Raw genomic sequence first — 24,462 nt, 5'->3', positions numbered from 1 at the left:
CACATCTGGCTCTGTGCAGTCATGTCCCCTTACCACATCTGGCTCTGTACAGTCATGTCCCCTTACCCCACCTGGTTCTGTGAAGCCATGTCCCCTTACCACATCTGGCTCTGTGCAGTCATGTCCCCTTACCACGTCTGGCACTGTGCAGTCATGTCCCCATACCACTTCTGTCTCTGTGCAGTCATGTCCCCATACCACGCCTGGCTCTGTGCAATCATGTCCCCATACCACGCCTGGCTCTGTGCAGTCATGTCCCCATACCACGTCTGGCTCTGTGCAATCATGTCCCCCTACCACATCTGGCTCTGTGCAGTCATGTCCCCTTACCATATCTGGCTCTGTGCAGTCATGTCCCCTTACCACGTCTGGCTCTGTGCAGTCATGTCCCCTTACCTCATCTGCCTCTGTGCAGTCATGCCCCCTAACCACACCTGGCTCTGTGCAGTCATGTCCCTTTACCACATCTGGCTCTGTGCAGTCATGTCCCCTTACCACGTCTGGCTTTGTGCAGTCATGTCCCCATACCACGCCTGGCTCTGTGCAATCATGTCCTCATACCACACCTGGCTCTGTGCAGTCATGTCCCCATACCACGTCTGGCTCTGTGCAGTCATGTTCCCTTACCGCGTCTGGCTCTGTGCAGTCATGTCCCCTTACCACGTCTGGCTCTGTGCAGTCATGTTTCCTTACCGCGTCTGGCTCTGTGCAGTCATGTCCCCTTACCACGTCTGGCTCTGTGCAGTCATGTTCCCTTACCGCGTCTGGCTCTGTGCAGTCATGTCCCCTTACTGCGTCTGCCTCTGTCCAGTCATGTCCCCTTACTGCGTCTGCCTCTGTACAGTCATGTCCCCTTACCACGCCTGGCTCTGTGCAGTCATGTCCCCTTACTGCTTCTGCCTCTGTACAGTCATGTCCCCTTACCACGCTTGGCTCTGTGCAGTCATGTCCCCTTACCACATCTGGCTTTGTGCAGTAATGTCCCCTTACCATGTCTGGCTCTGTACAGTCATGTCCCCTTACCCCACCTGGTTCTGCGAAGCCATGTCCCCTTACCACATCTGGTTCTGCACAGTCATGTCCCCTTACCCCACCTGGTTCTGTGAGGCCATACCCCCTTACCACATCTGGCTCTGTGCAGTCATGTCCCCTTACCACATCTGGCTCTGTGCAGTCATGTCCCCTTACCACATCTGGCTCTGTGCAATCATGTCCCCTTACCACGGCTGGCTCTGTGCAGTCATGTTCCCATACCACGTCTGGCTCTGTGCAATCATGTCCCCTTACCACATCTGGCTCTGTGCAGTCATGTCCCCTTACCACATCTGGCTCTGTACAGTCATGTCCCCTTACCCCACCTGGCTCTGTGCAATCATGTCCTCATACCACGTCTGGCTCTGTGCAGTCATGTCCATGTCACATGTCTTGCTCTGTGCAGTCATGTTCCCTTACCACTTCTGGCTCTGTGCAGTCATGTCCCCTTACCACGCCTGGCTCTGTGCAGTCATGTCCACGTCACATGTCTTGCTCTGTGCAGTCATGTTCCCTTACCAAGTCTGGCTCTGTGCAGTCATGTCCCCTTACCACATCTGGCTGTGTGCAGTCATGTCCCCTTACCACATCTGGCTCTGTGCAATCATGTCCCCTTACTGCGTCTGCCTCTGTACAGTCATGTCCCCTTACCACGCTTGGCTCTGTGCAGTCATGTCCCCTTACCACGCCTGGCTCTGTGCAGTCATGTCCCCTTACTGCGTCTGCCTCTGTACAGTCATGTCCCCTTACTGCGTCTGCCTCTGTACAGTCATGTCCCCTTACCACGCTTGGCTCTGTGCAGTCATGTCCCCTTACCACATCTGGCTTTGTGCAGTAATGTCCCCTTACCATGTCTGGCTCTGTACAGTCATGTCCCCTTACCCCACCTGGTTCTGTGAAGCCATGTCCCCTTACCACATCTGGTTCTGCACAGTCATGTCCCCTTACCCCACCTGGTTCTGTGAAGCCATACCCCCTTACCACATCTGGCTCTGTGCAGTCATGTCCCCTTACCACATCTGGCTCTGTGCAGTCATGTCCCCTTACCACATCTGGCTCTGTGCAATCATGTCCCCTTACCACGGCTGGCTCTGTGCAGTCATGTCCCCTTACCACGCCTGGCTCTGTGCAGTCATGTCCACGTCACATGTCTTGCTCTGTGCAGTCATGTTCCCTTACCACATCTGGCTCTGTGCAGTCATGTCCCCTTACCACATCTGGCTCTGTGCAGTCATGTCCCCTTACCACATCTGGCTCTGTGCAATCATGTCCCCTTACCACGGCTGGCTCTGTGCAGTCATGTCCCCATACCACGTCTGGCTCTGTGCAATCATGTCCCCTTACCACATCTGGCTCTGTGCAGTCATGTCCCCTTACCACATCCGGCTCTGTACAGTCATGTCCCCTTACCCCACCTGGCTCTGTGCAATCATGTCCTCATACCACGTCTGGCTCTGTGCAGTCATGTCCATGTCACATGTCTTGCTCTGTGCAGTCATGTTCCCTTACCACGTCTGGCTCTGTGCAGTCATGTCCCCTTACCACGCCTGGCTCTGTGCAGTCATGTCCACGTCACATGTCTTGCTCTGTGCAGTCATGTTCCCTTACCACGTCTGGCTCTGTGCAGTCATGTCCCCTTACCACTTCTGGCTCTGTGCAATCATGTCCCCTTACCACACCTGGTTCTGTGCAGTCATGTCCCCATACCACGTCTGGCTCTGTGCAGTCATGTCCACGTACCATGTCTCGCTTTGTGCAGTCATGATCCCTTACCACGTCTGGCTCTGTGCAGTCATGTTCCCTTACCACGTCTGGACCTGTGCAATCATGTCCCCTTACCACGCCTGGCTCTGTGCAGTCATCCCCATACCACGTCTCGCTCTGTGCAGTCATGTCCATGTACCACGTCTCCCTCTGTGCAGTCATGTTCCCTTACCACGTCTGGCTCTGTGCAGTCATGTTCCCTTACCACGTTTGGCTCTGTGCAGTCATGTCCCCTTACCATGTCTGGCTCTGTGCAATCATGTCCTCTTACCACACCTGACACTGTGCAGTCATGTCCCCATACCACGTCTGGCTCTGTGCAGCCATGTCCCCTTACCACGTCTGGCTCTGTGCAGTCATGTCCCCTTACCACGTCTGGCTCTGTGCAGTCAAGTCCCCTTACCACATCTGGCTCTGTGCAGTCATGTCCCCATACCGGGCCTGCTCTGTGCAGTCAAGTCCTCTTACCATGTCTGGCTCTGTGCAGTCATGTCCCCTTAACACATCTGGCTCTGTGCAGTAATGTCCCCTTACCACATCTGGCTCTGTGCAGTAATGTCCCCTTACCATGTCTGGCTCTGTGCAGTCATGTCCCCTTAACACATCTGGCTCTGTGCAGTAATGTTCCCTTACCACATCTGGCTCTGTGCAGTAATGTCTCCTTACCACATCTGGCTCTGTGCAGTAATGTCCCCTTACCATGTCTGGCTCTGTGTTGTTATGTCTGGCGCACTGTATACAATCCTTGCACTCCATGTGTGCACACAGTGCATACAAAGCAAATATATCCTCGAGAGAGACCCCGTGTACACGCCTAGGACCCTCGGAAACACCATATATACACAGCATGGACCGCTCTGAGGCGCCGCGTGTGCACTGCAAAAGCCCTCTTGAGACATCCCATGTGCATAGTATGCACCTCCCTGGACACACTTATACAATCCATGCACGCACACAAAGCATGTACCCTCTCGAAAGACCCCGTGTGACAGAATGCACCCTCAGAAACCGCATGCACTGCCCGAGGCACAGTGCGTGCACTGCAACGGCCCTCTCGAGACACCCTGTGTACACAGCATGCACCCCATGAGTGCACGCCGTGCATACAAAGCATATACTCTCACTATGTGCACTCTCCTAGGAACAAGATCTTGTATCACGGCATATAGGATTTTAAAAACTAATACTGCCCAGTTTATTGTATTCAGTATTAGTAGGTTTCTTTACTCTGTGTATATTGTTCGCAGGAAATCTGGTCAGATGCTTTGATTAGGAATCTTGTACATGCTTATATTCCAGCTGTCAAATGAAATGGAGCACCTTGTGCTTAAAAGAGGATGCCGGAGATTAATTTTGTACTGTATTTTAAAAGTTATTTGTTTTTAAAGTATTTGTGTATATACATTGTTATGACCCTCTGTTTTATGTATGTATATTTGTGTGTCTTTTATGGCCAACTGGCCGAAATAAAGAAATAATAATAATAATATACTCTCTTGACAGATCCCGTGTACACGCCATGCACCCTCAGAAACAGCATGCACTGCCCGAGGCACCGCGCGTGCACTGCAACGGCCCCCTCGAGACATCTCATGTGCACAGTATGCACCTCATGAGTGCACGCCGTACATACAAAGCATATACCCTCTCGACAGACCCCGTGTACATGCACCGCTCTGAGGCACCGCGCGCGCACTGCAACGGCCCTCTCGAGACACCCTGTGTACACAGCATGCACCCCATGAGTGCACGCCGTGCATACAAAGCATATACTCCCTTGACAGACCCCGTGTACACGCCATGCACCCTCAGAAACAGCATGAACTGCCCGAGGCACCGCGCGCGCGTGCACTGCAACGGCCCTCTCGAGACATCTCATGTGCACAGTATGCACCTCATGAGTGCACGCCGTACATACAAAGCATATACCCTCTCGACAGACCCCGTGTACATGCACCGCTCTGAGGCACCGCGCGCGCACTGCAACGGCCCTCTCGAGACACCCTGTGTACACAGCATGCACCCCATGAGTGCACGCCGTGCATACAAAGCATATACTCCCTTGACAGACCCCGTGTACACGCCATGCACCCTCAGAAACAGCATGAACTGCCCGAGGCACCGCGCGCGCGTGCACTGCAACGGCCCTCTCGAGACATCTCATGTGCACAGTATGCACCTCATGAGTGCACGCCGTACATACAAAGCATATACCCTCTCGACAGACCCCGTGTACATGCACCGCTCTGAGGCACCGAGCGTGTACTGCAACGGCCCTCTCGAGACACCCTGTGTACACAGCATGCACCCCATGAGTGCACGCCGTACATACAAAGCATATACCCTCTCGACAGACCCCGTGTACATGCACCGCTCTGAGGCACCGAGCGTGCACTGCAACGGCCCTCTCGAGACATCTCATGTGCACAGTATGCACCTCATGAGTGCACGCCGTACATACAAAGCATATACCCTCTCGACAGACCCCGTGTACATGCACCGCTCTGAGGCACCGAGCGTGTACTGCAACGGCCCTCTCGAGACACCCTGTGTACACAGCATGCACCCCATGAGTGCACGCCGTACATACAAAGCATATACCCTCTCGACAGACCCCGTGTACATGCACCGCTCTGAGGCACCGAGCGTGCACTGCAACGGCCCTCTCGAGACATCTCATGTGCACAGTATGCACCTCATGAGTGCACGCCGTACATACAAAGCATATACCCTCTCGACAGACCCCGTGTACATGCACCGCTCTGAGGCACCGAGCGTGTACTGCAACGGCCCTCTCGAGACACCCTGTGTACACAGCATGCACCCCATGAGTGCACGCCGTACATACAAAGCATATACCCTCTCGACAGACCCCGTGTACATGCACCGCTCTGAGGCACCGAGCGTGCACTGCAACGGCCCTCTCGAGACATCTCATGTGCACAGTATGCACCTCATGAGTGCACGCCGTACATACAAAGCATATACCCTCTCGACAGACCCCGTGTACACGCCATGCACCCTCAGAAACAGCATGCACTGCCCGAGGCACCGCGCGTGCACTGCAACGGCCCTCTCGAGACATCTCATGTGCACAGTATGTACCTCATGAGTGCACACCGTACATACAAAGCATATACCCTCTCGACAGACCCCGTGTACATGCACCGCTCTGAGGCACCGCGCGTGTACTGCAACGGCCCTCTCGAGACACCCTGTGTACACAGCATGCACCCCATGAGTGCACGCCGTACATACAAAGCATATACCCTCTCGACAGACCCCGTGTACATGCACCGCTCTGAGGCACCGCGCGTGCACTGCAACAGCCCCACGTGCACAGCAGCAGGCACCTCCCGGGACGCACTGTACACCATCGGCGCACACTAGTCCTACACCCTGTCGAGAGACCCCGTATACACGCCGTGTACCCCTGTCTATGAGACTGAACACAGAACTGCGCCCACTTCTACTCAGAAGCTTCTAAACACCAGCCACAGACAGACTCCCCAAACTAACCTGAACCATCAGCTCTTGGGTAAACATGCGTCTACATATCCCAGTTCGCTCCCCAATGTGCCTAGAAGCCCACAAAGCCGGGAACTTAGCTGGCTGTGCAGGTTTCTGTGCAGTCTGAGAAGTATACGCACAGAGACGCCCTTGACTTAAAACACTGTCGTCATGGCGAAGTCCGGCCACGAGGCACTATAATAACATGTATGCTCTGAAGAGCAGTGCGACCTGCTGCTGGTATGTATTTGTGCAAAGCACTTGACAAAAACCTCAATGAAGTCTGTTTGACAAAAAAGACAAAGCAGCGCGCGGAACTTTTCCTCAGGTTTCATTGTAAGTGTCCGCCTCAGACCCTGGCCTGGAACCAGCATACACACCCCCCGCTCTTGAACCCGTGCTGAGGAGGCCCCTCCTCCACAAGGGCCACCCGCGCTCTTTAAACTGCATTTAAAAACACTGCACGCTAGAAACGGCACCTACAGCGCCACCCTCCACGGAGGGCTCAAAGTTGCCCAAGAGCACACACTGCAGGTCAGGCTGCAAAACTTAGCAGGCAGTGTGGGAAGAGAAGCGCGGGCAGTTTGAGCGCAAGGGGTGGGCGCAGTCAGGTGGCCCAACGTGGGCAGAGCCGGGCAGCAGGTACAGCATGCGAGGGATGGACAGTGAGGCAGGATAGAGGCACCCAGCGTGGGCAGAGCCTGGCATTAGGGCCCGGGTGGGCAATGGTCAGCACTGGGTCTCCGGGGGGCTGTAGGTCTAGCTGATGAGGCAGGGTTGGGACTGGCCAGTGGGGCTGGCTAGCATGCGAGACTGGGGCACTAGTCTACCAGGTTGCAAGCGGGGCAAGGGGACGTGCATGGGCCGATGGTGAGACTTGGGTAGAGCTTGGCACTGGGTGGGCAGATGGGCACTGTGGCCAGCATGGAGAGCGATGGGCAACCGGACAGCATGCACAGATGATCTGGGCAGTAGGCGGGCAGAGCTGGGCACAGGCAGGACGGCCAGGAGTGTGTCTGCGCCCGGGGTGCTGCTTGGACCGGGTCTGCGTGTGTCTGTCCGCGTGTACCCGGTCCCAGGGCAGGGGGGTTCTGCCTCGGAGGCCGGCAGACCTCTCCAGGACGCTGCGCATCCGTGGGGGGCAGCCAGCAGCTCCCCGGACCACAGCAGCCACCCCGGGGCACAGGGCAGAGGCTGCTGCGGTCCTCCCCGGACCCCAGAGCCTCAGCCGCAAGAAGACACAAAGAGCCGGCAAAGTGGGCGCGGGGCCCCGGGGGGCACTTACTTCTCGCGGGCCTGGCTGTCGGAGGGCACGCTGGAGCCCTTCCCCTTGGCATACATGCTGCTCCTCTCAAGACTTGCCCCGCTCAGCACCTGTCAGAGAAAGGAGCCCGGCTGCGCGCTATCTCCATAGCTACCTCCGGATTTCACATCCCGAGCATTGGCCACAAATCAGGCACTTTTTCCAGCGGGGAGCTTGAAACCGCCGGAGCTCGAGTTTTTTTTTCTCGTTTTTTTTTTCTCCCCTTTTTTTTTTGTTCAGCTGTTCCAGGAATCGCGCTCTCCTCCCACGCTGATGAGATGGTGTTTTTTTTCGCTCTTAAAAGGGCAATGGCAGAGCGGGCAGACAGAGGGAGCCAGGCCAGGCCCTGCTCCTGAGAAGATGTACAATCGTATAACAAACACACGCGCATATAATCTACACATGAAAAATAATGTGTACAGTTATAAAACATTCATATGTATAATCAATGCTCACGGAAATATAATTAATATAAGTGCATATATAATAACAGCAGTTTTAAATAGCGCTAAATACCGCGACCGGTAGTTTCTGAGCGCTGTAAATAACAGATATCATTGATATCAAATTAATGTTCCTAATTTATCCTCCTCCAAGGGGTGGGCGGCTGCGTTTGCCTTGGCAGTGTTCAGAACCAGTTCTCTAGAATACCAAACCATGCGGTGCCAGTGGGAAGGGACCCTACATCTCCCAGTCCCTGATCTGTACACCCTTCTGTAAATTCCCAGGTCCTAGTTCATCCAGTCCAGGATTTTCCTTTTACCCGTCTGTTTTGTAGTCGGGTTTATGCCATTACGCATTCAGGGCTAAAAGTCCCAGAATGCCAGGCGAGCGCCTGGCCAGAATGAGCTTCTTCTTTAAGGGCCTTCAAAACTTGAGCGCTCTGCACAAATATGTCCTCAAGAGAATATTGAACATCTGCAATTGTTGGCATACTTTACCTATGGATAACTATATACACAATGCATGCCTTTAGTCACCTTAGTAAACAAATCGAAGTAGCATTTGCGTGACAAATCAGTAAAATTATAGCTTTATTTTGCTAACTAAATAATTAATGGCAAACGTTCTCAGCGGAAACTGATTTCCAAGAAATCTAAATATACTAGAAAGAAAAGTATCCTTCTGTTGCACAACTAGGACTGTTCTTGGAAATTTACCAGCATAAATTCCATTGCATAACTTATGTTCATTCTTTTTTAGTTTCCATAAATGCGTATTTGAAGATTTCTCTTGTAACAGATTTATAACCTAAACCTTAACTTTTTTTTGTAAGAATCAGTCCCAAACAATTTGGTCACCAGCAGACTGGTAATAAAAAAAGATCTAGTTCTACAAAACTATAAATTTGGTAGAAGTCCATAACTCATTAGCTCCTGGAAGATCAGTGCTTAATTTGAGCTGGTGGTTTCTGGTGGGGCTCATTGGCACTCATTTTTGGGGACCAGCACTTATTTTTCCTCCGTGGGCATTTCCCAAAAGCAAGAGAGGGAAACGCGCAATGGTGAAAGAAGGAAAAAGGGAAAGGTGAAAAAAAACGTCACATAGCGAGATTGGTGGAAACCAAAAGAGAGAGGTAGAAGGGCAGGCAGTGTCTGATCGTGGATTAAAGACCCATGGGGTGGATTCTAGACTCGCAGCATTGGTTTTTGGCACGCCACTGCCGGCCGCAGGTTTCTGAGCAGAGCTTAGGGCACCGCACCCTTTTCTTCTACAAATTAAGCACTGCAGAAGATGTACAACCAATCAGAATGCTCCCTTTGCTAGCTATATGTAATATTCACATTTTGTATCCACCCAACTCCTAATACGCTTAATAGGTAAATGTAAATGTAATTGTAATTTGGATTTGTATAACGCCTATCACCCAGGGGTCTCTAAGCACTGTATGAATACCGCTGTGGAACCCTTCCTGGCCTGTTCCTGTGAGGTGTCCACTCCTGGGCACTCCCAAGGTGAAGCCAGGCATCCTAGCGTTGTTAGGGCCGTGTGGAGATTAAGCGAGCTATTGCCCAGAGTTGCTGACTGGAACCCATGATTAGAGTAGGCACCGAGGCGAGAATTATCGGGTCCGAGGACATTGAGCCCAAGACCCTGCGGCGACGGGGATTGAACCCTGGTCCGGACCAGACCTCTGCCTCAGGATCTGCCGCTCCAATCGGTGAGCCACACTTCTCTACAAAAATATAACCATTGACACACTGTCAAGGCTGAACTTTAACACTCTCACAGAAGTTTGCAGACCAATACAAAGCCATTAAATTGCTCTCCTGAAGGCTGGCGCAGAGCCTTGCCAATGTTATCCTGCAGAGCCTTGCCAACGCTGCTGCGGTCTCATTCTTCCATTCAGGCCTCGTGCTGTCAGGCATGTCACTATAATGGAGGAGAAAGCAGGAGTCCAGTGTTGCACAATGTGTTTTTATTTATGTGGGTGTTTTACAAAGCACTGGTTGTCACCTTAGCATCATTTTGAAGTGCTTTGTGATACAAAAAAAACACCAGCAAAACAAAAAGCAACATCGAGACTTTAGCAGGAGGAGGTGAACACCACTGACCAACAGTCTACGGTTATCGGGGCAACAGAGAACATTTACAAGAATAATTTACCAGATGTACTGCTGTACTGGTTCGAACAAGTGGCAACAATTGTGCACCGACTTTTTGCAACCAGTCCAGGTATAGCCCTGCATAGCTGGGGGCGAAGCAGGTTCCCATTACAGTCCCCTGGGTTTCTCTATGGATCACATGATCAAAGATGAAAAAACTATTTGTCAGACATGTAAACATCATGTCCAACAACATCTCAGTGTGCATTAGATATTACACAGATCTGGCTTTTAAGAAATGTCGACTTGCTCTCATACCTGACTTGTGACGTATACATGTATACAAGCAGGATTACAACCAATACCATCAGCCACAAATCATCTTTCCAGACAATATTATTGATCAACTGTAAAAAATCACCGGTGTCTCTCAATACAAGGGAAGCATTAGCACAAACGGTCTTAAAAAATAGTCAGAGGAGCAGGTGGCAATTAACATAGAGGCCTTTTCAACATGTCATCCTCTGGGCAAGTTAAACAGATGATATATTTTGTATCTGGAGAGGAACTGAAAAAGAAGCCATTGAATTTGTTGAGATCTTGAATAATAATGAATTGAATCTGAAATTCTCCAGTGAGATACAGGCCCAAAAAATTGAATTCCTGGATGTAAAAGTGAGCGTGGTTGATAAAAAATTGGAAATTCTATTATTCTGCAAAAAGACAGCGGGAAATAGCTTATTACATGCCAATAGTTGTCACCCGGTGAATCTAATCAAAAGTATACCGTACAGGGCTAGGAGAAATTGAAGCTCTAAGGAAACATTCAATAAAGAAAAGGAAGGGTTGAAAACTATAATCCAAGAAAGAGGTTATTTTGAAAAAGTGATAGAACAAGTAAGTGAATAAGAAAAAACAGTAAAAAGAGATGAGTTATTAAATATAAAAACTAAAGAGGATAATGAAATACAACCTATCAGATTTGTAACATCTTTTAGTAACCAGGGTTGGGAGGTAAAAAGATGTCTACAAAAGTTTTGGCATGGTCTAAACACTGATGATACTCTGAGGAAAGAGGTAGGAGAGAATCCTAAGATTACCTTCAGAAAGTTCACTTCTTTGAAAGATATCTTATGTACGAGTATGGTACAATCCCAATAAATTTAAACTAGATTGAGGGATTTTTCACCTGTGCAGAGTACACAGCATATAAACATAGCACAAATTGTAAACAAATAGAGCTATCAAAAAATCTGAAGCCATTCACTATCAAAAAGCATTTAACTTGTAATTCTGATTTGTGTGTTTATGCTTTGATATGTCCATGCATATGCGAGCGATCACAAAAGAAGACAAACAATATCTTATAGCTAGGCACTTTAAAGAAAGCCACAATAAAGGCGCAAGGTTGCTAAAGTTTTGTGCCCTGAATAGAATCATGATCTCCGAAAGAGGAGGAAACAGAGTATGTGAACAGCAACGCCAAGAATCTAAGATGTTTTTAAAATATGAGACCAAGCATCCAGAGGGTCTCAATAAAGACGAGGAACTGTCAGTTCAGTTAGGCTAAAAATGTTTTTCTAAAAAATGCTTTTCTAGTTCTTTAGATCTTTATGTATCTTTTAAAATGTGGCAATCTCTTCATATCTTTTATTTACAAGTTTGTTGATTTTAATGATATTCCTCCACTTTATGTTTATCTTGGTAGGAGACAAAGGTATCATCGCACAAGAAAGACAAATGCAAAAGAGCTGAAATATCATGGTCATTGACTTAGGTTGAAAAGTTAATAATTGTTGATGTGATACAGTTCATGTGAGTTTTGCCCACTGGGGCAAAAACGAATTTAAACATCAACATTGGTTGAAAGTATCATTAGCCCACTAGGGCAGAATTGGAAAATGTGAAAACAATGTTGTCTAATGTGTAATATAAGATTTAATTTATGCGTGATATGATCTAAAATAATACACCAAATTCAAACATGTAAAATTAATGTAAGAATAGTATAAGGAAATATGACCACTCCAAAATGGAAGCCAGTTTGCAGAGTTTTGCGAATGATATTGTAGTCCTACCACTATGTCTAAATCTATGTGCACTATATGGTGATGGTAGAAACAAATGTTTTGTAACTGGTGATTATGGAGCGGCTGCTCTGAAACGCGTGTAGCGTTTTTCCGCTGTTTGTGATTTATTAAATACATGCTGGAAAAGGAATTGGGCCCGGCTTTATTCTTACTAACGAGAGCATAATGATTGATTTATGAGGTGAGCGACCTCGCCGTGAGCCTGCCGCAGAAGGTGGCAGGGAAATACGCAAAATGGATTGTATGGAAATATATAAACATATATAGTATTTTTGTGGGGAGGCATTGAAACAATTACACGAAGCTTCCAATTACATACCAATTGGATTGAAAGAATATGAGAATAGCATCAAAGAATATTGAGGTTTAATAATTAAATGGAAACAGAGAGGAATGCTGGGTGATGAAGAGTATAAAGTGTTAAATTGCAAATATACGCACATTCCAACATTTTATCATCTCCCTAAAATACATAAGAACAACATGAATCCTCCCTGTCGTCCTATTGTTTCTTCAAAAGGGAGTTTGACTGTGAACATGTCCATTTTTATTGATTACTTTTTTGTTTGACTTTGTGGTTGAGTTGGTCTCTTATACCCAGGACACAAGACACTTTTTGAAGCAAACCGAGGGAGTGTCTTGGGAGCATGACTTTGTGATGATCACATTGGACATCTCTATTCTTTATATCAGTATCCATCATGTGGATGGCTTGGAAGCCATTAGATATTTCCTGCATGGTTGCTCCCTGAAATATATGTAGCATAATGTGATGTTATTGGAATTTGTCAACTATTGTTTAAATAACAATATATTTCTCTTCCAAGAGAAGTTATTCAAACAAGTTCAAGGCACGGTTATTGGCACCTGCTTCGCCCCCGGTCACTCTAATCTTTTTGTGGGCTGGTGGGAAAAAGGGGTGGCCTGGTCGTATGCTAATGGAGAGTGGACCAACAGATTGGTTAGTTGGAACCAATATATTGATGATTTGTTTATCATTTATAGTGGAACAGAAGAATCAGACAGGGAATTTGTAAAACTGCTCAACATGAATGATTTAACTCTTAAATTCTCTGGAGAAATCAGTAAAACATCTGTCAATTTTTTGGGTTTGAACGTTTTTGTATCTAATGGTATACTTTGCACCACTTTACACTGAAAGCCCAAAGCAGGCAATTCTGTGCTGCATGCCAGCAGTTGTCCCTTGGAGAAACTAAAGAACAGTATCCCCTATGGAAAAGGCCCAACCTCCTTTCAGCAAATGTTTGAGTGGTACATTCCGGGCAGAGAGCTCCGCTCCTCGAGAGGAATGTCAATAAAAGTACCACGCTTCAACAAAGTCAGGGCAGGGTGGCAGAACATTTGGGGTGGCTGCAGCCAGGCTGTGGAACACTTTACCTCTTGAACTGCGGCAAAACAAGGAGCTGCTTGCGTTCAGAAAGAACCTTAAAACCTGGCTATTCCCTAAGAACTAGGCCTGCGCATTGATCCCCTCCTGTGTTGATATGATCTCAGAGTTATCAGTGCCAAGATGCCTGTTAGGTGGTAGTGCGCTCTAGAAATTGTATAAATAAATACATAAAATATGGGGAACTATTACGTGTTAAAAGAAACTGTACACATGAATGTGATTTCCAGGCGGCAGCTGCTTACAGTATGGCCAGGTTTCAAGTGCGAGGATATTCGGGGGAAACTTTATTGAAAGCCAAGAAGAAGGTGGATACCAAGTCGAGAGTAGAAAAGGTCAGTGGAGCATTCAGTTTGAGAAAGAAAAGATCCTTGACTGATGATACACAGCTAAGGGAATGTAGAATGATCACAGATTTCTCCAGTGGTGCCAATGAGATTAGAAATTTATTGAGGAAGAATTGGCACATCCTTAAGGCAGATTAGATTTTAGAGGAGAACCTTTCCAAGGCTCCCCTTCTGACATTCAGGAAAGCTTGGTCATTAAAAGACCATTTGGTACAAAGCCACAATGCAAGTGAAAATAGACAATCATGCTTTCACTCTCTAAAAGGCTTTTTTTGTTGTGGGAGATGTAAGGCCTGCAAATACAGTCGAAAGGTCTTATCGTATATTGTACCAGGGCTCAAGAATCCTAAATTGTTAGAAAAAATTATGAATTGTAATACCAGCCACACGGTATACTATTTTGTATGTCTGTGTGGATTACGGTATGTCGGTAGCATCATTCATCTGACAAAAATACGGATTCTTAACATCTAAGAGCCACTGTCTCCAAGAATATTAATCATCCAGTGGCTAGACATTTCGAGAGTCACCACGACAGCAACAGGGATCTGTTGCGCTATTTTTGCCTGGACCATGTTCCCAATGATATAAGAGGGGGGGGACAGAGAGCTGAGGCTTAGAAGACTAGAGTCAAGGTACATCCTAGAGTAGCAATCCAAAATGCCCTATGGTTTGAATAGTGGAGAAGAGCTGGTAATCCATCTGTAGTTTCACAGGATGAGGGTATTGTAGTTAAATGATCTAGAGTAGGCTTGTACATTTGTATATAGTTATTTGTATGATGATATTTTGGTCACCTTTTCATTTGTGAGTGTGGAGACAGGTGTGCGGTATTTAATTTGTGTTATTTTGACTAGTATTCATGTGGAACAGGCCCATCAGAGGCATACTATTTAATTTGTCCTGAATATGAAGCTATCAATAGGATGTTAATAGAAGTATATATGTGCAAGCTCATTCAGGGCGAGATTATGTCCATGATTCAATTAATTTGAACGATGTGGACTTTAATGCTGTTTAAAGGCTAAAAGATGTAAATAGATATGTATATATTCACATGGCCATTCAGGGTGGTATCTTTTTATGATTTAGTGCATTAAATCATGTGGACTTGAATGTCAGTCATTATTTTGCAAGTTCTAAGACGGCCAAAATGGTTTCTGTACGGAGGCCAGTCCTTTGTTGATTGTGACACCTTGAAACTGCCAATGAACTTGCATTATGTATTTAAATGGCACTGTCTCAGGCTGGCGCCTTATATTAAAGAAGGCAGTCGCCAAAACATGTCTTGATTGTGTTTCACCAATAAATTTGGGTTAAAGATCTCCCGCGAGTGCTAGTACTCTGTGTACGAAGAAGCGTATGTATATATATATATATATATGCAAATCCACTCGTACAGAAAGTACAACGCACTCCACACAGATGGAAATTGGACACAATACCGTCTGCTTGGTCAAATCCTTGGTTTATTTCATAACCACAAGCCAAAACCAACCCTACGCGTTTCGGCGGACAACCGCCTTGCTCACACACACACACACACACATATATATATATATATATATATATATATATATATATATATATATATATATATATATATATATATATATATATATATGGCTTGGAGTTCTTGCTTTCCTCATGTAATGAACAAAAGTCACGGCACCACAGCAGCAGTAAGTTCCCTTATTTATTATTTTAAAACACCATGTGCGATAGCAAACAGGACGGCCTACGCGTTTCGACTATACCTAGTCTTCAACTGGACCATCAAGTCCTCTGTGTCTAGACAATTTATGCTGTGCTCTGTGATAGTACCCTTTTCAGTTTCCATTAAGTTTTAAAAAAACAACTAGACCACCAACTAGAAACGCTATTACATGGCATATTATATCAACACTTCTTTTATATTAACATCTGTAGAATCTCTTGTAAAGTACTTTATTCAAAGTGTGTTAATAAAGTGCATAGTGCTTAATTCGAGGAATCTAATTTTTTATATTGAATGTTTTTTTCTAAATTTCATTCCATCATTTCCTACCTCTTTAAAACGTTTTCTTGTACAATGCAGTTTTTCAAAGTGCAAAGAGAAAGTGCATCATGCATAGTACATGGAATATTTGGAATATCATAGTAAAGTTCATTGTGCTTAGGTTTGACAAGTCTGTTCTAAGATGTCTCATATTGCACATATTTTCTTTGAAATTCATCTCGTTATTCACTATATCTTTGAAACGTTTTTACGGTAAAGTACAGTTTTTTGTGGTGCAACGGAAAAGTGCATAGTGCAAGGAATCTTTTCTTTATGTTTTTCTCTTGGATCCTAAAGTATCTAGATCGAGACTTCAAAAATGCTTCATTCTTCAAGATTGTGAGAGTAATAAGTCTAAGAGCTGATTAATTCATATGATGACAAAATTCTGAAAGCGCTGAGATCTATTCGGTCTTGATGTGTAATTACGTCAATTCAAAAGTTCTTTTTCTGAAGTAGAAATTGTCATTAATATTGTCTCGTGCAAAGTTTATGTTCCCAAATACTCTCATCTTTTGTGCTTCATTGGGTTTTCATTTCACCAATTTTGAATTTGTTCTTGAGTGTTCATGTTACTCTCACAGCCAGCATCTTGTTTATGTTCTTTTCTCACTTATTTTGAACCATGATTCCCGATCTCAGCTTCTTTAACCATTGGGTATATTTTTTTCTTCTTCTTTTCTTTTTTTTGTGTTCATTCCTGTCGAAAATGTTCTTTATTCTATGCATTTTTATAGGGGTTAATCTACTAAAAAGGATTGTTTCCTGTGTCTTGTTTTTCTTCTTTATTTCATAATGAGGATATGTCTAACTCACTCTTTAAGGAGTGGGACTTGTGGTGCTGCTGGTCATTCTTGATAAGATGTTCATTTTTTAAGGTGTACATATAACTCAACATCTAAATTGTGTCCATGTGGGTATACGGTTCCCATTCCAAGGATCATTCTACTCTCTAACTTTCTCAGTTTCATAATGCTATCTGCTCCTCTCTCGGAGATTTTGGCGATCTTTAGCCCTGAGTATTTTAGTTTGGCGCAATCTCCTTGGTGCTGTTCATTGAAGTGTTTCGCCATAGGGTAATTGGGATCATTGTTTTTTATCGCCCGTAAGTGTTGGAAGATTTGCAGTTTCAACTTGTCTTTTCCACATGGACAGCTGAGTCTATATATAACATACTTTGACTCACAAGTAATGTGATCTGAGATCTTCTCTATTTTTCCATTCTGTCATGTGTACTCCTTGATATTCTGGCCATACTTACAGGCCTTGCACTTCACACACTTCCAAAAGCCTGGTGTATTCAGCCAAGTGTTTTTTTCTCCTTCTTTCTGTTTGATTTCAAGATGGCTTTGGGTTAAAATGTCTCTCAAGGACAATGTCTTCCTATAAGTTATACTGGGGAAGGGCGTTAGATGTTCCTTCAGTGTTTCATCTAATAAGTGGATGTCCCAATTCCTTTTGTTGACCTTCTTAGATTTCGACTCTGGTTGTTAAAGTCCATGATGAGACGTATTTTGTTTCCTGATTCCTCCTCATTTTCACCAGCGCCCGTTTTTTGAGCTCCCATTATTGCTTTTTGTTCTTTGCGTGAGATCAATAGATTCGATCTTCTCTTCAATTGTACCCAGGATTCTGCTGTTTTTAGAACTTCCAGCGGATATCCTCTTGATAGAAACCAGCTGAACATTCTCTTGATTTCTGCTTTCAGGTCTTCTTCCTCCGAGCAGTTTCTTTTTGCTCTCAGCATCTCTCCATACGGTATACTCCATTTAAGGGTTACAGGATGACCACTATTGGCATGGAGGATGCTGTTGCATGAAGTTGGCTTGTGGTACATCTTGGTGCATTTATCTTAAGTGTCTGTGACACTTAACCTCAGCGCACTGTCGCTCTGCGCGGTTGTAAAACAAACACTCCGCCTTGGTTTTTTACTCAATAAACGCAATTTTTTGCTTTCAAAATATACTCTTTATCGTGAAATGAACACAAATGATTCAGTAACTATTCCTCAGTTACATGACAATTTCATTCCAAAATTATACAATACAAGAAAATTCACATTGTTACATTTTTCAACAATTTTAAACAATGAAAATAGATGACTTTATCTTGGTGCCCAATGCATTTCAAGCTCAAACGAGCTCTTCCTCAGGGGCCTGTGAAATGAATTATGCGTATGAGTTACTCTGTGCATCATTAAATGAAACAGGAAACAAAACTTCACTATGTACAAGGTATCCAGAACGTCATTTTAAAACGTGCTTTGCAGGGTAAAAAACACACATCACCATCACCCCAGTGAATGCACCTCACTGTGCAAAAAATATATCCCAAAATCACGAAGAAACGAACTTACTATGCCGTAGTCACCTATGTCTTCAATCTAAACCCTAAAAAAGTGTGGAAAACATATCAGAAACCAAGTGAAAAGCTGCTCACGACTGTCAAATAGTCCAAGAAACTGACTGACCGGTCGTGCAGTTCTCTCTTACCTTGTGATGGAAACTCAGTGCCAAAAACATGGGGTTCTGCTCTTGCGGGAGTATGAACTGATCTGAAAAGACAAACCAGGCCACTAAACCCTGGGTTCACAAACCTCAAGACCGAGTGGTGTCTGCATGGACAGATTGTTTAGAGGCCCCTTACCGAATTGAGAAGAACTGCGCTTCAAACTTCTCCTCCGCTACTCAGCAATGCTCTGTAACAGCTGCTCAATGTGCCGACTCGCTGTGTGGAACACACCGCGGTCTTCCCTGATACAAAGCGGGTTGCTAGGGGTATGAACACTAGAAACGGCCTCAAGTCACCAGCTAAAGATCATGAAATACGGGCGCCATATTCAAACAGTCTAAAGCGACTCAATGCTCACACGAAAATGCCTCAAAGTGGAAAATAAAATAAGAATATATGAAATAAACCAAAAAAGAAGAAGAAAGAGTGTGTGTTTTTTAAAAGACTCCTACTATGCATCATTTTCTTGCTGTTGTACAGTAGTCATGACATTCTACACAAAACAACAGACATCAAGCTGAAACAGACTACAGGGTGAAAAGACTCATATGAAACATGATAAATCAATTTTTTCATTTAACCCTTTAGGTTCCTGAGTGGCCAAAAATTTAATCCAATGTATTTCTCTTTGGAGGAGGGATCTGGTCAGATCAACCCCCTCGTAAACTTTCACAACTTCAAGAATGGAGAACTTGATTTGAGCTATGCCATGATTATTGTCATTCCAATGTTTTGCCAGATTGCTTTTTACGTTTTTGTTTCTTATTGTACTTTTATGTTCAGTTATTCTCGTTTTAAGTTTTCTCTCTGTCTTGCCTACGTAAATTTTCCCGCAGGGACACTTGATGTAATAAATCAAATTTTTTGAATTACAGTCTCCATTGTAGTGCAGTTCCATTGCTTTCCCAGTTTGGGGATGATGTAAAGTTTTCCCTGTAATCACATTGGAACAATGAACACAATGCTCACATTTCTTCATCCCTCTGTTGGACACTTCTATGTCTCTTGTCGGAGTCAACAGTAGTTCTTTAAGGTTTTTTGACCTTGTGTATGCGAATATTGGTTTGCTATTGAAGATTCCATTAAAATCCTCTTCGTTGCTCAAAAGATCCCAATGTTTATTGATAATTGTTTTTAGTTTATGGGATGAAGTTGAAAACTTGGATACAAACACGTGTCTATCCGTGGTTTTTTTTAATTTTTGGGTTAATAGATTCTCCCTACTATTTGAATCTACCCTTATTTCTGCTTTTAGCAAAATTTCAACAGGATAACCTCGTTCTTTGTAACGTTGATGTTGAGTTCTGAGGTTCTCTTTCAGATCTTCCTCTTGAGAGCAGATCCTTTTGATCCGCATATATTGCGATACTGGTAAGTTATTTTTTAGGTTCTGAGGGTGAAAACTGTGAAATAACAATGAATTATTCACATCAGTCTCTTTTCTGAACACTTTCGTTTTTATCTGTGTGTCCTCAATATTGATCAAAACATCTAGGAATGGAAGTTCTTTGTCGCTGATAGCATGGGTGAATTCAATGTTGTCTACACAGTGGTTCAATCTGGCAATTTCAAAATCTAGACTCTCCTTTGTTCCAGACCATAAATAACTGTGATACAAACAAAAATGTAATAGTTCCAAAATGAAAACTTTTTCTGCCTTTACAGAGGGTTGTTGAAGCAGAGCCCATTCCACGGCCTCCATTCCTGCATGATGAGGGATAGAGGTGTACAACGACTTCACGTCGATAGTACACACAAGAATAGAACATGGTATTTGAGTTTCCTTTAATGTCAATAAGAAATCATTGGTATCCTTGATACATTTTTGTTTGTATCACAGTTATTTTCAATGGTCATCAAAGTTTTATCTTCAACAGAATGGTACGTCCATGGGCTTTGCTGGGGCCCCGGCATATGCTAACACATTCATGGCCAAATTTGAAGCCGACCATATCTACACGAACACCGTTTGGAACGAACATGCAATTTTATATCGTAGATTTATAGACAATATATTTGTATTATGGTCTGGAACAAAGGAGAGTCTAGATTTTGAAATTGCCAGATTGAACCACTGTGTAGACAACATTGAATTCACCCATGCTATCAGCGACAAAGAACTTCCATTCCTAGATGTTTTGATCAATATTGAGGACACACAGATAAAAACGAAAGTGTTCAGAAAAGAGACTGATGTGAATAATTCATTGTTATTTCACAGTTTTCACCCTCAGAACCTAAAAAATAACTTACCAGTATCGCAATATATGCGGATCAAAAGGATCTGCTCTCAAGAGGAAGATCTGAAAGAGAACCTCAGAACTCAACATCAACGTTACAAAGAACGAGGTTATCCTGATGAAATTTTGCTAAAAGCAGAAAAAAGGGTAGATTCAAATAGTAGGGAGAATCTATTAACCCAAAAACCAAAAAAAACCACGGATAGACACGTGTTTGTATCCAAGTTTTCAACTTCATCCCATAAACTAAAAACAATTATCAATAAACATTGGGATCTTTTGAGCAACGAAGATGATTTTAATGGAATCTTCAATAGCAAACCAATATTCGCATACACAAGGTCGAAAAACCTTAAAGAACTACTGTTGACTCCGACAAGAGACATAGAAGTGTCCAACAGAGGGATGAAGAAATGTGAGCATTGTGTTCATTGTTCCAATGTGATTACAGGGAAAACGTTACATCATCCCCAAACTGGGAAAGCAATGGAACTGCACTACAATGGAGACTGTAATTCAAAAAATTTGATTTATTACATCAAGTGTCCCTGCGGGAAAATTTACGTAGGCAAGACAGAGAGAAAACTTAAAACGAGAATAACTGAACATAAAAGTACAATAAGAAACAAAAACGTAAAAAGCAATCTGGCAAAACATTGGAATGACAATAATCATGGCATAGCTCAAATCAAGTTCTCCATTCTTGAAGTTGTGAAAGTTTACGAGGGGGTTGATCTGACCAGATCCCTCCTCCAAAGAGAAATACATTGGATTAAATTTTTGGCCACTCAGGAACCTAAAGGGTTAAATGAAAAAATTGATTTATCATGTTTCATATGAGTCTTTTCACCCTGTAGTCTGTTTCAGCTTGATGTCTGTTGTTTTGTGTAGAATGTCATGACTACTGTACAACAGCAAGAAAATGATGCATAGTAGGAGTCTTTTAAAAAACACACACTCTTTCTTCTTCTTTTTTGGTTTATTTCATATATTCTTATTTTATTTTCCACTTTGAGGCATTTTCGTGTGAGCATTGAGTCGCTTTAGACTGTTTGAATATGGCGCCCGTATTTCATGATCTTTAGCTGGTGACTTGAGGCCGTTTTTAGTGTTCATACCCCTAGCAACCCGCTTTGTATCAGGGAAGACCGCGGTGTGTTCCACACAGCGAGTCGGCACATTGAGCAGCTGTTACAGAGCATTGCTGAGTAGCGGAGGAGAAGTTTGAAGCGCAGTTCTTCTCAATTCGGTAAGGGGCCTCTAAACAATCTGTCCATGCAGACACCACTCGGTCTTGAGGTTTGTGAACCCAGGGTTTAGTGACCTGGTTTGTCTTTTCAGATCAGTTCATACTCCCGCAAGAGCAGAACCCCATGTTTTTGGCACTGAGTTTCCATCACAAGGTAAGAGAGAACTGCACGACCGGTCAGTCAGTTTCTTGGACTATTTGACAGTCGTGAGCAGCTTTTCACTTGGTTTCTGATATGTTTTCCACACTTTTTTAGGGTTTAGATTGAAGACATAGGTGACTACGGCATAGTAAGTTAGTTTCTTCGTGATTTTGGGATATATTTTTTGCACAGTGAGGTGCATTCACTGGGGTGATGGTGATGTGTGTTTTTTACCCTGCAAAGCACGTTTTAAAATGACGTTCTGGATACCTTGTACATAGTGAAGTTTTGTTTCCTGTTTCATTTAATGATGCACAGAGTAACTCATACGCATAATTCATTTCACAGGCCCCTGAGGAAGAGCTCGTTTGAGCTTGAAATGCATTGGGCACCAAGATAAAGTCATCTATTTTCATTGTTTAAAATTGTTGAAAAATGTAACAATGTGAATTTTCTTGTATTGTATAATTTTGGAATGAAATTGTCATGTAACTGAGGAATAGTTACTGAATCATTTGTGTTCATTTCACGATAAAGAGTATATTTTGAAAGCAAAAAATTGCGTTTATTGAGTAAAAAACCAAGGCGGAGTGTTTGTTTTACAACCGCGCAGAGCGACAGTGCGCTGAGGTTAAGTGTCACAGACACTTAAGATAAGTTTACAGTGTAGGCACGGACAAGACAAACGTGCTACCTTAGCAGCACGCTGAGAGAAAATTATAAAATACTTTTCAGTATTATTGGTTGAACTTTTTTTAAATAAAACCCAAATAAACGAGTGCTCCTCCTACCCACCATACATCTTGGTGCATATCTTATTATTGCGAATGCTCACTTCTACGTCCAAATATATCACAATGGTGTCACTGATATTTGACGTGAATTGTAGATTGTACGATTATTTCCTAGGGAGTCAATGAAAGCTTGTAATTCAGTTTGGTTTCCGTCCCATATCACAAAGAGATCGTCAATGTACCTCCACCAACTTATTATTCTTTGATGTCTTATTTTCTTCTGATAAAACCTCTTTTTCCCAGGTGGCCATTAACAAGTTTGCGTACGTGGGAGCAAAAGATGTCCCCATTGCCGTCCCTTGTTGTTGTAGGTACAATTTTCCTTGGAAGATGAAGACATTGTGTGTCAGGCAATATGCTAACATCTTGATCAGCATAGATGAGTGTTCTAGGAAGTCTATTGGTCTTTCTTTCAAAAAAGTTTGAACTGCCTCTATACCGTCCTGATGTCTTATGAACGTGTATAGTGAAGAGACGTCTATGGTCGCCATTAGGTATTCAGTGTCCCATTCTGTGGCATTTAATTTGTTTGCAAAGTCCATAGTATCTCGTAGGTATGAGGGTTGTTTCATTACGTAGTTCATCAAGAAGATGTCTATGAACCTTGACGTATTCTCCAATAGAGATCCAATTGAACTGACAATGGGTCTGCCATGTGTTTTTTTTGTTGATTTATGAATTTTTGGCAGAAAGTAAATTATCGCCATGATGGGATTATCAGTTTTTAAATACATGTATTCATTGAAATCAATCAATTCCCTCTCATGCCATTTTAGAAGGAGAGTGTGATATTCTTCCATCCATTTTTCGATTGGGTTTTCCGTCAGGAGTTCATAATGCTCTTTTCATGACAGTTGCCGGTTGGCTTCTTCCACATAGTCTGTGATATTTTGGACCACGATGTTGCCCCCTTTATCCGAGGCTTTGATGATTATTGTGGGGTCATTTTTCAATTCTGTTATTGCCTTGTATTCATTAGGTGTAAGATTCCAGTCCTTTTTGCTTTTAGGTTTACCTTTATCCGGATTATAGTTCTTGGCCGATTTTACCGCCATTTGAGTGATTTCTTCCACCATAATTTCTTGAAATAGGTCGAATGTATTACCAGTTTGAAGTTGTTGGCAATATCTGGACTGTTTTTTGAGTCTGCTTTCCCCTCCTCTGTTCGTGGCTATTCCAATTTGGTTGCAGAAATCTATGTCCGAAGTTATTGAGTCTTGGTTTACTTCCACATTCAATGAAACTCCTGTGCCCAATGAGGTTAGCGCTTTCAAAGCTGGGAGATCCCTTTGTAAGACTGGCGATGGCTCTACTCTTTCCTTTTGTTGGTTTTCGGGTGGACTTTTTCTCTTCAGAAAATATTTTTTCAATTTTACTTTCCTGCAGAATTTGTAGAGGTCTATTCGTGCATTAGGGTAGTCCATTTCTTTATTCAGACAGTAGGATAATCCCTGGTTCAATAATTTCAGTTGGTGCTCTGTCAAAACT

General features: G+C 44.0%; 1 protein-coding gene across 2 annotated transcripts in view; it reads right to left on the bottom strand.

Moving 5' to 3' along the window:
* The window catches only part of SSBP4 (single stranded DNA binding protein 4), a 532,613-nt gene extending 524,839 nt beyond the window's left edge, over positions 1 to 7,774 (bottom strand). The window contains exon 1 of one of the 2 annotated variants that reach the window (XM_086947015.1): positions 7,592 to 7,774. In XM_086947015.1, coding sequence (XP_086803141.1) covers positions 7,592 to 7,647 — 56 coding nt within the window. In that variant the 5' untranslated portion in view covers positions 7,648 to 7,774. The remainder of the gene's footprint in view (positions 1 to 7,591) is intronic. The other variant, XM_086947014.1, reaches the window with a different exon arrangement.
* Positions 7,775 to 24,462: the final 16,688 nt, after the last annotated feature.

This window comes from Lissotriton vulgaris, chromosome 12, assembly GCF_964263255.1.
Source record: "Lissotriton vulgaris chromosome 12, aLisVul1.2, whole genome shotgun sequence".
In the NCBI taxonomy this organism is placed as follows: domain Eukaryota; kingdom Metazoa; phylum Chordata; class Amphibia; order Caudata; family Salamandridae; genus Lissotriton; species Lissotriton vulgaris.
Note: the sequence above shows the minus strand (reverse complement) of the source record. Positions and strands in the feature narration are given on the sequence as shown.